We start from the raw sequence: 13,058 nt of genomic DNA, 5'->3' as shown, positions 1-13,058 counted from the left end.
TGTACCCAGTTTTTAAAAACATTTCACTGATTGTTTATGGTCTAATAGTTACTCTAATAAATCACGCAAAGCATAATAGGGCGTAGGAAATAGGTTGATATAAAAAAAAAAAAAACTAAAAATTCCTGTAAAATTCACACCACCGGAATGCATGATACAATTTTATTAGACAGTGCTAATATGAAATAACCATATCTAACATGCTTGGTTACATAAACTCTTTTGAACTCCTCTTCTGCACTCTTTTGAACCCAAAGCTAACAGACTAAAGAGTGCTGAATGCTAAAATATGTTTTACTTGTTGTTCTCAACTGTAGCAGTGCAAAGTGTGTGACAAGTGTGTGTTTTGTTTTGGTCAGCTTAAGCTTTTGTCCTTCAGACAGCCTCTAAAGTGATAAAGAGAGAGTTACGTGATCCACCTTGAGTGAAACGCCAGCTGCCGTCCATGTCGTACATCGAGAAATGATCCCTCAGCGGCTGCCAAAATAAAGAGACAGACTATCAATGAATGCCTTCTGTACATTTGTGCATGTGTAGGTTTTCATCATTCTTTGTTGCTATCTGCAATACATTTACCCATTGTGTTTGTGTGTATATAATATGTGTATTTATGTGTGTGTGTATGCATACATTGCTCTAATGGGACTGTATGCCAGCAGTAAGAACACTATTTTGGCAGCGACGCAGCACACCGTGTATTGTAGAATCAACATTTTGTCAGATTTACCGCGAAGGGGGGAAAAGCTTTCAGAGAATGGATTCAATGTAAATGCGTCTGATGGGATGGCAATGTGTCGGCGGCGCTGTCTCATTTTGACTACGGTGAAAAGACTGACAGCCTCCTCAGACCATCTCTGCGCTTTCAGACTGACAGGATGTTCAGTGTACATCAAACACGCTGACAGAGAGCTGCGCCGCTGACAAAAGCAGACCCGTTCTGTTTGCAACTCTGCACAGAATTATATGCAAATCAGAAAAACAGTGCATATAAAAATATGTTTGTAAGTCTTTAGTGTATTTTAATAAGGTGACAATTAAATTAATATTTAATATCTCACTATTAAGTAATTACTAACTGTCAGAGGTTTTGGGGTAAGTAATTGTTTATTTTGCTCAATAAATCAGAAGATGTTTTATCCAAAATTGGTAAAAACAGTATATTTCCAAAACATTTTTTAGGTATACACTATGCTGAGAAAAATATTTGCAGTTTTTTTCTGGATTCATTAGTTATGGGTTGAAGTAAAATGTTGTGTCAAATCTGGTTTATTATATGAAAACCTGACAGTTCTTCCAAGTTTCAAATAAAAATATTGTAATTTAGAGCATTTGTTCCCTCCTAAAAATGTACTATTGGTCAGAATAACAAATCTTTTCATTTGTTTTGACTGAATATCAGGGTTATTCCAAGAAATACTGATTTAATAATTTAAAATGCAAAATTATGTATGGTATTGAAATGGATTATACATTTCTTTTGTTATTTAATGCATAAACCATGCTTGAAAAGTCAACATTTCTATTTTAAATTAAAAAGAAATGCCATCAGTATTTTACAGAATAAAACAAAATATGATTTAATCAAACACTTTTATTCACTATACACATAGTCACATATTTTACACATACTATACACATATTATATTAAAACTGTCATTTAATATGAGAGCAAAAATATATTAAGCATTTTAAAATAAATATGTTAACTCTATCAATAAAAAAAGAGTCAAAACAAATGTGCAATCCACTATAAAACACTACTGATTACTGTTAACTATAAGATTGAAGGCATTAGTGTACTGTGACAACCTTTAAAGTTGAAAATAATAAATACCTTAAGATTGCCTTCAGATATTCAGAAGAACTACCAGTCTGTTTTAACCCTGTAAAAGCAACATAGATAAATTAGCATAGTTTTTGAAGCTTAAAGGGATGCAAAAGTGCTGTTAACTTAGTCACATTCAGGGCATCCAGTATTTGATGACCTTAATTCTTCAGTAGAACATTAAAGTAGATTTTTAGCTGAAACTGTGGTTTTTTTTGGTAATTTATAAAATGAAATCAAATCATTGGCTAAAAGGACTTTGAGAGTCAATAAAGCATATGCAGGCAAAACAAAATGAATACATGTGGCTTCTGGCAGAAAATTGACGTCTTATTCAAGACAATCAGTCCCTACAGGACAGGGGTCACCAATCCTGGTCCTGGAGGGCCGGTGTCCCTACAGGGTTTTGCTCCAACTTGCCTCAACACACCTGCCTGGATGTTTCAAGTATACCAAGTAGGAGCTTGATTAGCTTGTTCAGGTGTGTTTGATTAGGGTTGGAGCTAAAATCTGCAGGACACTGGCCCTCCAGGAACAAGTTTGGTGACCACTGCTCTAGGATTTCCCAGGAATGTTTGTTTTTTGCAGCTTAAAATGACTGACTTTGTGATGGACTTTGCTCAAAACTTATAGCAATATTTGCTTCAATTTTTGTTTTTAGATAAAATTGCACAAATATACTGAAATAAAATATTTTTTAAATCTCAAAAAGCCCTGGACTTGCAAAATCCTGGATAGACTGGAAAATGGCCAGTCTGCGCAACGTTATTTGCAACAGTTTTAACTGGTAGCCACTGGTATTGATGTTGTCTTGCCTGTTTTTTTTTCAGTGCTGTGGATTTGCATTTTATAAAATCCCTAAGGATAAGGGGTTTTAGAAAAAAAGGCACCTACATCTTGGGGAAAGTTTAATATAGGCGAACTACTCCCTTATGAGACTACATCATGTTATATATACACAAGCGAGACAAGTGCACATGTAGCTTATCAGGTAAATCAAACCATCAGTTCTAGATTTTGTAGACTCTGCTCCAGCTGTCACGGCAAGATGATCTAAATGCAAATGACCTGAAATGCATCTCATACTCCTGCAGGACGTGTGTGTGGACATAACCAGTATTCATATTAAAGCCCGAAACACATGCTGAGAGTTGCTCAACTCGGCCCTCCCCACCAAAAGCCCTCTAATATACAGCAGGCCTTTAATTGTGCTGGTGTTTTCCATCAAAAAAGAGTCAAATGTTCCCCAAACAGAGCCCATTTATCCTTCAGCAGCCCAGGATTGATGCGGTATTAGTAGGGTCTGTGACCCCCGTCCCGGCCAAGAACCAAAAACCTATTTGTTTTATTACATTTTAAGGAATTTTTAATACAGTCTATTAAGGCTGTCTTACAAATCTCCCCCAGCTCGACCCCATCTGAGGACTGATCAATTTTTATACTGCTGATCTGTTCCCTTCCTTCTCATTTTGTCACCACAAAATTCATATTATATAGGATTTTTCTATGGAAAACGTGCCATAAAAATCCTTGCTGATGTGTACAGGAGGCCGAGAGCGCAAAGACGGAGAGGGCTTTGGTGAAGATAAAATTTGTTTCAGCGGTAAGCAGAACTGTTTAAATGTTATTTATTTTCATGCTCCAAAGAAAATATATTGTGAAGTGCAACATTGATTTAGAACATAACAATGTCTCCGTAGAAGAGGTGGAGGCAGGGGCCGATTTATGAATCCTTTGCTCAGCTCCTTTAATTGAATTTTCCAAATCTCTCGCCACACAGAAATAATCAATACCCTCGGCCCAGGCGACAAACTTGCCTCAGAATTATTGCGCTCTTTCTTTTTCCATTTTGCGCTCATCAGCAACATGTACGACGTGTAAGGCGCTGGACTTGGTAATGCCTGAATAAGCTGGAAAATTTACAGCCGGTCTGATTGTTTAGAATGGATGGCCTCTTTTTTATAAAGCTTAAGGGAAAAACTTTTGTCATAAACATCTTGCTAGTGAGTTTGTCCTTTGGCCTCAAGGTTAGGGTTTTGGGAAGCCATTAGATGATTGCCGGGGCTTCCGTTAGGGATGTGGATTCAGCGCTTTGCCTGTCAAAGTTAAAATATCCTTGAGGATTTTCTCAGCTGTCTTGGCGGTATCAGGCTGCCTGGTGCTCAGCTTGCTTTTACACGAGTAGTGTCATATCCTCGCCGTCATATGTCATCCGCACCAGCTCCTGTACGGCTCAAGTGACACAGAGTGTTTGAAAACTCTAATAGCAATGATGTGTCTCTATGAAATCCAGGGTATTAGTGATCCGTGCCAAAATCCAATGGAGTCCCAGGAGAGCTTCAGCTAACATCTTTAACATCTACAGCTACTAATGCATTTACTTAGTGTCCATGTTATTTGTCTTGGAGTATCATTTATTTAAAGCTTAATCATGTTGCTGCAGAAAATAGATCTGGTAGATCATGTGAGAGTAGAAAATATTCAATGATGCAAATGAAGAAGGTGATTTTAGATGTTGAATTCAAACCCTATTAAAATGTCACAAGAAAAGCAAAACCTCACTGTAATGAAATGTGTTATTTGTACAGGACGTACTCTAATACTCTGTTTGATGAATGAAGCCTGCTTACTGAAGCGATTCATACTTAACTGAATTTCTGTGATAATGTTTGTTTTAGTCAACAATCGCAATCTCTTCCTGTGGGCAAATGATTTGATTTTGTCCCACCAATCACGTGTTTACAATCCAACACATTCCAACAAAATCATTGTTAAATATACACTCACCGGCCACTTTATTAGGTACACTTTACTAGAACCAGGTTGGACCCATTTTGCTTTCAGAACTGCCTTAATCTTTCATGGCAAAGACTCAACAAGGTCCTGGAAATATTTCTCAGAGATTTTGCTCCGTATTGTGCATCATGCAGTCACTGCAGATATGTCGGCTGAACATCCATGATGCGAATCTCCCATTCCACCTGTGGAGGCCATTGAACTAATCTTCATGTTTAAGAAACCAGTTTGAGATGATTCGCGTTTTATGACATGGCACGTTATCCTGCTGGAAATAGCCATCAGAAGATCAGCAACAATACTCAGGTAGGCTGTGTTGTTGACATGATGCTCAATTGGTACTGATGGGCCCAAAGTGTGCCAAGAAAATATACCCCACACCATAACACCACCACCACCATCCTGAACCGTTGATACAAGGCAAGATGGATCCATGTTTTCATGTTGTTGACTCCAAATTCTTCCCAGAGATGGGTTACGGCTGGAAGGGCATGCGCTGCATAAAAACGTGCTGGATAAGTTGGCGGTTCATTTCGCTAAGCCGAAAAGAAAATGAATGAATGAATGAATGAATAACTCCAAATTCTGACCCCACCCTTTTAATGTTGCAGCAGAAATCAAGACTCATCAGATCAGACGTTTATTAATCTTCTATTGTCCAATTTTGGTCAGCCTGTGTAAATTGTAGCCTCAATTTCCTGTTCTTGCATAAATGCATTGAGTTGCTGCCATGTGATTGACTGATAAGAAATTTGCGTTATGAGCAGTATGTACCTAATAAAGTGGCCGGTGAGTGTAAAAAAGTGACTTTTTAATTCTTTAGTCTCACACGATTGTTAAAAAATTTACTCTGAAATGCTAATAAATGTCAATCTTTAGAAAAATGGCCTTTATTTGAAAGATACATTTTAATAGATCTTTGATAAATGTAATGTATCCTCTGTAAATACAGTAAAGTAAAAAAAAAAAACATTATACTATACATTTCAAATGACTGTTGATCAATTTTAATGCATCCTTGTGGAATAAAAGTAGCCATTTTTCCTACATAAAAAATATAATGCACAATTAATTATATAATTAATTTTATAATATTATGTTTCGATTTGTTTAACCATCTATATTTTATATATCAGCAAGAAATTCAACTCTATGTGGCTGAATAATTTGCTTATTTTACATAAGGGTAAAAAAAAATCTATGGAGACCAATAAAAGTACTAACAAAAAAAGTGGTTCAATCTGCCCTTACTTCCTATACTGGCAAACAAACAAGCTCCTATCCTATTCCGAGCCTGAAATAATAGTTTGTTCATCGTCAAAGTACGTTTTAATATCTTAAAACAACAAAGAGTCAATTCTCTTCCTAGGGACGTAAATGTGAAAACACTCTTGTACAGTTGTTGTTGTTCTCGATGTTGATAAATTTCATGCTCTCCCATGTGATCAAGATTGTGACATTCCTCTGGTGTCGAGCTTCAAGCAACATGTACGCAGAGGTCCACGAGTGTGACTAATTAAAACAATTTCAGGCGACCTTATCTTAAAAACATGCTGAACTTCGTCACAATCCGGCCATTGACTTACAACAAATCGCCATTGTGCGACTGAATCACAAGTGCAGCTTTGCTGGGGGCTGAATGTGTGCTTGAAATAATCTAATTAATTCTGTCCCATGAAGAGGAGTTCTGGCTTGTTTGTCTTAGCAAAATGATATATTTTCTTAGAAAAAGAGGAGCTTTTATTTGGCTGAGGTCGAGACAAATGTCTATGAACACGCCGCATTGACAAACCAAATCTGGTAAACGGCTATTCAAAAGCCCCATGTGACCAAGATGCAGAACTTCAGTGCTTGAAATCAATCTCCACTCACGTATAAGTGGAACACAAAATGTTTTCTTTCTCTTGCTCTTTTAAGCAAAGCAATGGGGTCACAATCATCATACTGTAATTTGAATCAATTCAATATGGGACATAACTTATCCTTATGTCACAGTCTAACAAAGGCCGTTTTGTGATGGGGAGATGTCCGGGACACATAACCAAACATAACTAATTGTGTGCTGGTTCCTATCTGATCTGACGGAATTACTAAGACTGGATATCCACTTAAGATAAGTGTTATCGTTCATGCTTTTAAATGGTAAATAATTCAATTCTAAACATTTGGTTGATTCCCAGAATCACTCACCTTGGAAAGGACCTTTGTTTGTGTCAGCTCGATGTGGACTAGATGCAATTTTAGCAGCTGCAAATCAAAGGAATTCAGTTTTATGTTTTGCACACAGACAGAATTTGTTGTGTGAACTCTTAATGCGAATGAATACCAAATAAATCAATGTATATTGTATGAGCTTGGGATGCAAGTTATTTACTATTTTTATGTATACACAGTAGACACTCTTACACAGAATCTCGTGTCTCTTGAGTTCGGTTTGCAGATCAGCAGGACTCATCAGCAAGAGACTTCTCAGCTCACTACTGCCCTCTACTGGCTACACACACACAAACACATTCATATTAGGACAATCTGCTATTAAATAATAACATTCTAAAGTAATGCAACTTCAGTTGGATACCTTAAAGGGATGATGCATATTATTTAAACAATAATTTAAATTACTGGTGGTGAGGGGGTCGTGTCTTGGTCAGTGTCTTAGTTGATGAGTTTATAGACTTGTTGTATATAAACCACATACCACTAACGTTTCCAGCTGCTGTCTGTATTTCATGAGGTCCTTCAGAGATTTTTGCAACTTAGACCTGAGGAACACAATTCTGAGGGGGAAAAAATAGAAAACAATTTGGTATATTTTTACAACAGAGTTTAATTTTTTAATATTGGCACACTACCACCAAACTTCTATTTATTAATGCAAAATAATGTTTATTTAGTTAATTACTAAGTAATGAGTTCTTCAAATCAATAAAATAACTTTCAATTTCAAATTTAAAAAAATATTGAATTATAATTGTTGATAATAATATAAATGTTTTTATATTTTTATATTAATTAAAAATGTTAAAATAATACAGACGTCCCGATGGCGCAGTGGGTAGCACGATTGCCTTATGGCAGAAGTTTACATCAGTTGGCATTTCTGTGTCGAGTTTGAATGTTCTCCCCGTGTTGGTGTGGGTTTCCCCCATTGTCCAAAGACATGCAGTACAGGTGAATTAAACAAGCTAAATTGCCTATAGTGTATTAGTGTGAAAGAGTGTATGGGTGTCTCCCAGTGTTAGGTTGCAGCTGGAATGGCATCTGCTGCGTAAAACATATGCTGGATAGGTTGGCAGTTCATTCTGCTGTGGCTACCCCTGATTAATAAAGGGACTAAGCCAAAAAAAAAAAAAAAGTATAAAAAATTATATAATTGATTTAATTATTTTCATTTAGAAAATGTATTTGGTTAACAGCATTTATTCATCTTCATCAATGCTTTTATTTAATTGAAAAGTAATTTGTTAACATTACTTAAATCAGACATGATTTTAAACAAAGACAATAAAATATATTGTTCTTTGTTTGTTTATGATAGCTAATCCATTAACAAATTTTTACAAATCAGACCTGTAAATTATCACCTTTTAATTTAACTATAATAATCCAGATTTTATGTGTAACGAAGCTTAACATATACTGTTACAAAGCTGTTCTTTGTGGTTAATTAATGTTTACATTTATTCAGTTAGCAAACACTTATCCAAATCAACCAAAAAAGCACTTAGATTACCAGAGAGAAACAAAATATAGACAACTGGCATGGCAAATCTAAGTTACTCTCTCACATTCCTTCAGGTTATTCCCTGCTTTAAAAGAGATTGCCACAGCAGAATGAACCACCAATTACTCTGCTAATTGTTTAACACTGCTAATTAACTTCCTACCTCAACCCAGGACTGATAGTACAACCCTCAATGTTGGGAAACACCCACACACTCTAAGGCCTATTTAGTTGATCTATGACTTAGTTGATGGCATGACTTTGGAGAAACCAGATCACTCAGAAGAAACCAATGCTGAAACAAGGAGAACATGCCGGGAACCAGCCACCTCCTTGCTGTGAAGCAGCCTTGCTAACCACATAGCCACCATGCCACCAAATCTAAATTGATTTAGCAGATTTTTATAAAGTTGAAGTTGAAGATTGTGATCATTCATTAAGCAGGAAATATCTGACAGATTTGCTGATTTCCGGACAGCATCATCAAATCATCTGGTCATAACGATAGGTAGAGTTGGGTGTCATCAGCATAGCAACGGTAGGAAAAAACATGTTTCTGAATGACCGATCCAAGTGATGCCATGTACATGGAGAAGAGAAGCGGCCCAAAAACAGAGCCCTGTGCCACCCCAGTAGCAAGATGTTGTGGCTCGGATACTTCACCCCTCCTGGAAACCTTGAATGATCTACCTGAGAGGTAAAAGCTGATTGTCTTGAGAGTTGCTAAGAGAATTTGGTGGTTCACCATGTTAACAGTAGCAGACAAATCCAGAAAGATGAGCACTGAGGATTTAGAGGTACCCCCTGTAAGTTTAAAGGTTTCCACGACAGGGCAGTCTCAGTGAAGTGTCCAGGAGATTGTTCTGGCTGTGTTGAAGACAACATGTTCAAGTGTGTTTTAAATAAATGGTGACATAGGTGACATTGGTCTGTAACTGGTAATGATAGCTTGGTTTGAGTTTTTTTTTTTTTTATAAATAGTTTTTAAATAGTGGAGTGATCTAAGCCTGCTTAAATGCATTGGGAAATAAACCAGAGTGAAAGGATGTGATAATAATGTAAGTAAACGCAGGGACAGCCAAAGCTATATTAGTTTGAAGAAGATGAGACAGAACCGGTTCAAGTTGAAATGTAGTAGGGTGACTGGATAGGACAGATTTTGACACTTCCGTCTCTAATAAGGGAGAAAGAAGCACACTAGTAGCGAGTGTGTGATAGTTAATGTGGTGTGTTTGTCCATTGGTCTAGAGAACTGAGATCTTTTTGTGAAAAAATGTTAGTCTAAAAATGCAGTCATTAGCCAAAATTAGCTGATAATGTTAGCAAATGCATTAGCCAATTTTAAATAATAGCTGTTACCATAAATTGTAAAATATTATTACAATGATTTTTATTTATTATTATTATTATTATTATTAAAATAATAATGATAATCATAATAAGCCATAATATTATACGGCATACACCACTGCAAGATATAACTTATATATATTACATTATTATTATATATAATCACATTACATTATTAGATTCTTAGAGAATATTTGCTATGTAATGGCATAGGAATATATCATACCCATATTCCTAGTTAAGTCTGTGAAGAGAGAACAAGCTGACTAAGAATAAGATATTCATTTATTTTTAATTCACATTTAACAATATTGGGAGACATATTAACGAGGCAAAATTTTATACAAGGCCCATCGTCCAATCACACTCCAGATCTCCTCTACATTTTGCAGGAGAAGTTTGACTCCCCAAATGAATACTTTCTTAAATGAATCATAAGGCCGCTCTCTTTATTGATGTTTTTATATATATTTAACTAGCTTCCTCTTAAATGACTGCACTATAAAATTCAAAACTAATGCTTGTCTTGATGGATCGCATGGAGCTCTGTGTTAGTATGCGCTGGAAAGGAAATAGGTCTTTTCTTAAACTCTCCTTATCCAACTATTTTTAGTGCTATGTAAATCAACGAGGCTTTTGGCTGGTGATGAAACTCCCTCCATGTCCTGTCATTAAATTCTGATCAGTCATAATGGCTATCAGCCAAGTGGGACAAAGGAAATATCCAGTAATGAGGAGAAATTTCTGTCTGTTCTCCACTGCTCCATTTCTACCATTGTTAGTAGCTTCATAAAAACAGGGTTTGATGGCACTCGGGGCTTTGTAGAATACAATAAAACAAAAATCTTAAAGTAGTAACAACAGCAGCATTCAAATATTGAAAAGTTGAATCAAAGCAAAAACCAATTACTTTATCAAAAAATAAAAACTCTTTTATTGTACCTTTAATTTAAATTACCATGTTATTAAATTATAGAAATTAATAGAAATGTTTAAAATGATATTCCTATATGTAATTTTGAGCTTTTTATATTAATCATATTTTGAGTAATTTATCTAAATTTTTATTCAAGTATTTTTGCATTAATTACTGCATATTTATTATAATTATTGAATAGTTCTAATTTTTATTTATTTGTTGTTTCTTTTATATTAATATCTGTTCATTTATATTGATGAAGTGATCATTTTTAGTACCTTATTATTATTATTAAATGTATAGAAGTATTTAATATGTTTAAAAAAATATATCTACATCCTTACCTCTCAGCATCTGTCAAGGGTTCTTTTGTTTCTGGAGGATTCGTTTTCTTCCCAACTGCTTTAGAATTACCTGCTGATGAAGCACTAAATGTCAGCGATTTATCAAATCAGCATGAGCAAAGATATTATTAATGGCTACAAAGACAGCTAATCTAAATGCAATGTCACTGGATTGCGAGAGACCCCTACTGTACAGGATTTAAGCAACAACATGACATGAGCTGGGGATTGTTTATGCTGATTATCGAAAGCAGAAAGGAACACACACACATACACACCTTAGTCTGATCACTACAAAAATAAAAAGAGAAATCTTCTGGTGGTTAAAATGTGAGTTTTATAGCTCTTTGAGGGCACAGTAGGGCTATGGTTTCTCATACCTTTAGGTTTCGTCATTCCTGCCATAGGAGAATAGTTCCTGTTTGCCACATGTCTCTTAGCTGGGCTCTAAAATAAATGAATATAAAGCATTTACATCCTTTAAATCATTGAAATATACATTCCTTTATGTTATTGAATAACAAGTAAACAAGTAGACATGGTTTATGATAATGTCCACTAGTTAACATTAGTTAATAGAGACCAAAATCCTACAATGTAAAAGGAATATTTTAAAAATATAATTAATTAAAAATATATTTTATTATATTATAAATTAGTGCATAATATTATTAGCAAAGATTTACTTTCTACACTTAATTTATTGTTATTTACTTTACTTTTTAAATTTATTTATTCACATTATTAGTTTTAATCACATTGGTATATATTTCATTCTTGTTATCTGCTTATTAATATATTTATTATCAGATTTGGAATCATTTATCTGAATCCTATTCAGTCATTATTTGTAGTATTTTTACTAATAAATATTACAAATGATTTAAAATGTATTTTCATTGTGTCTGTGTGTGTCTATATATATATATATATATATATATATATATATATATATATATATATAAAAAAAAAAAATATATATATATATATATATATATATATATATATATATATATATATATATATATATATATATTTATTTTTGACCCGGTATTACCTCGTATTACCCCGTATTAACTAATATTTACTAGCAAACAATGTTACTATTTTTAATATTCTTTGTTAAAACTAGTTTCTAACTTTATATTTTTAGGTTATGTTAGCTCACTTCCATTAAACAATAACTAGAATACATTAACAAAATCAAAAGTTGATTCTACCATGTAGAAATTAGCTGAAACTTAATAAATGCTTTAGAAGTACTTTTCATGTCAACTAATGTTAACAAGTGGAGCATTAACATCACTGTTTAATGCCAAGATACTGTTGTCACCTTGAAATAGACCATTAAGTAAGCATAAATAGAAGATGAAAACGCCATTTCTTATCTTAAATGAAAAATGTTTATAAACTCACATTTTCTTTGTCTTCTAAATCAAGAGCTCTCTTCGCTCTGTGGAAAATTGCAGTTTATTAGGGCTCTCAAAATATTTACTTGATTTTCATGAACAATATATGTGCAAATATAGGAAGACAGACATCAGAAAACTTTTCAGCACATATGGAGTTATTCATTCATTCATTCATTCATTCAGTTTCCTTTTTTTGGCTTAGTCCCTTTATTAATCTGGTGTCGCCACAGAGGAATGAACCACCAACTTATCCAGCATTTGTTTAACGCAGCGGATGCCCTTCCAGCTGCAACCCATCTCTGGGAAACATATAAAGTTATATTAACAACATTTAACTGAGAGGACCACAGATCGTAAATAGTTTGGACCAACTTTGTTAGTTATATCAAGTAGCCTTAAAACACTAACGTTACCTGGATATGTAAATACCTATTATATTAACGTTAGCAAGCATCAATGAAAGCTAAATATTGTTGTATTACAGTTCTTACTGTAAAATCACAGCACTTTTTTTCGAAATACAGGCATGTCATTGTGTACAAATCGCATTGTTGAAATGTTGGTAATAATTCTAATATAGCATGATACAACTTAATTGATAAACTTACGGCATTGTATCTTTATCTCTTGTGGCGTCAAAAAATAACCGTCGTCTATTTGTAGTTTGGCGCGGTGCGGCAGCAATTTA

The 13,058-nt window shown here is 34.5% G+C and overlaps 1 protein-coding gene across 5 annotated transcripts in view; it reads right to left on the bottom strand.

Annotated features, from left to right (window-relative positions):
• itgb3bp (integrin subunit beta 3 binding protein) overlaps positions 1–13,049 on the bottom strand; it is a 53,472-nt gene extending 40,423 nt beyond the window's left edge. For 2 of the 5 annotated variants that reach the window (XR_012407157.1, XR_012407156.1), the window contains exons 1-9: positions 12,979–13,049; positions 12,375–12,411; positions 11,339–11,405; positions 10,959–11,031; positions 7,320–7,398; positions 7,028–7,115; positions 6,812–6,868; positions 1,835–1,883; positions 420–477 (exon numbers count right to left, since the gene is read on the bottom strand). Coding sequence is in view for 3 of the 5 variants with exons in the window: in XM_017356427.3 (XP_017211916.1) it covers positions 471–477; positions 1,835–1,883; positions 6,812–6,868; positions 7,028–7,115; positions 7,320–7,398; positions 10,959–11,031; positions 11,339–11,405; positions 12,375–12,411; positions 12,979–12,983 (462 nt within the window). In the remaining 2 variants the exon portion in view is untranslated. Of the gene's footprint in view, positions 1–128; positions 478–1,834; positions 1,884–6,811; positions 6,869–7,027; positions 7,116–7,319; positions 7,399–10,958; positions 11,032–11,338; positions 11,406–12,374; positions 12,412–12,978 lie in introns of those variants that run through there. The other 3 variants (XM_017356427.3, NM_001328132.1, XM_068221611.1) reach the window with 3 other exon arrangements.
• Positions 13,050–13,058: the final 9 nt, after the last annotated feature.

The sequence above is a fragment of the Danio rerio genome, chromosome 6 (assembly GCF_049306965.1).
Source record: "Danio rerio strain Tuebingen ecotype United States chromosome 6, GRCz12tu, whole genome shotgun sequence".
In the NCBI taxonomy this organism is placed as follows: Eukaryota; Metazoa; Chordata; class Actinopteri; order Cypriniformes; family Danionidae; genus Danio; species Danio rerio.
The sequence above is the reverse complement of the archived record's forward strand: the minus strand, read 5'-3'. Positions and strand labels throughout refer to the sequence as shown.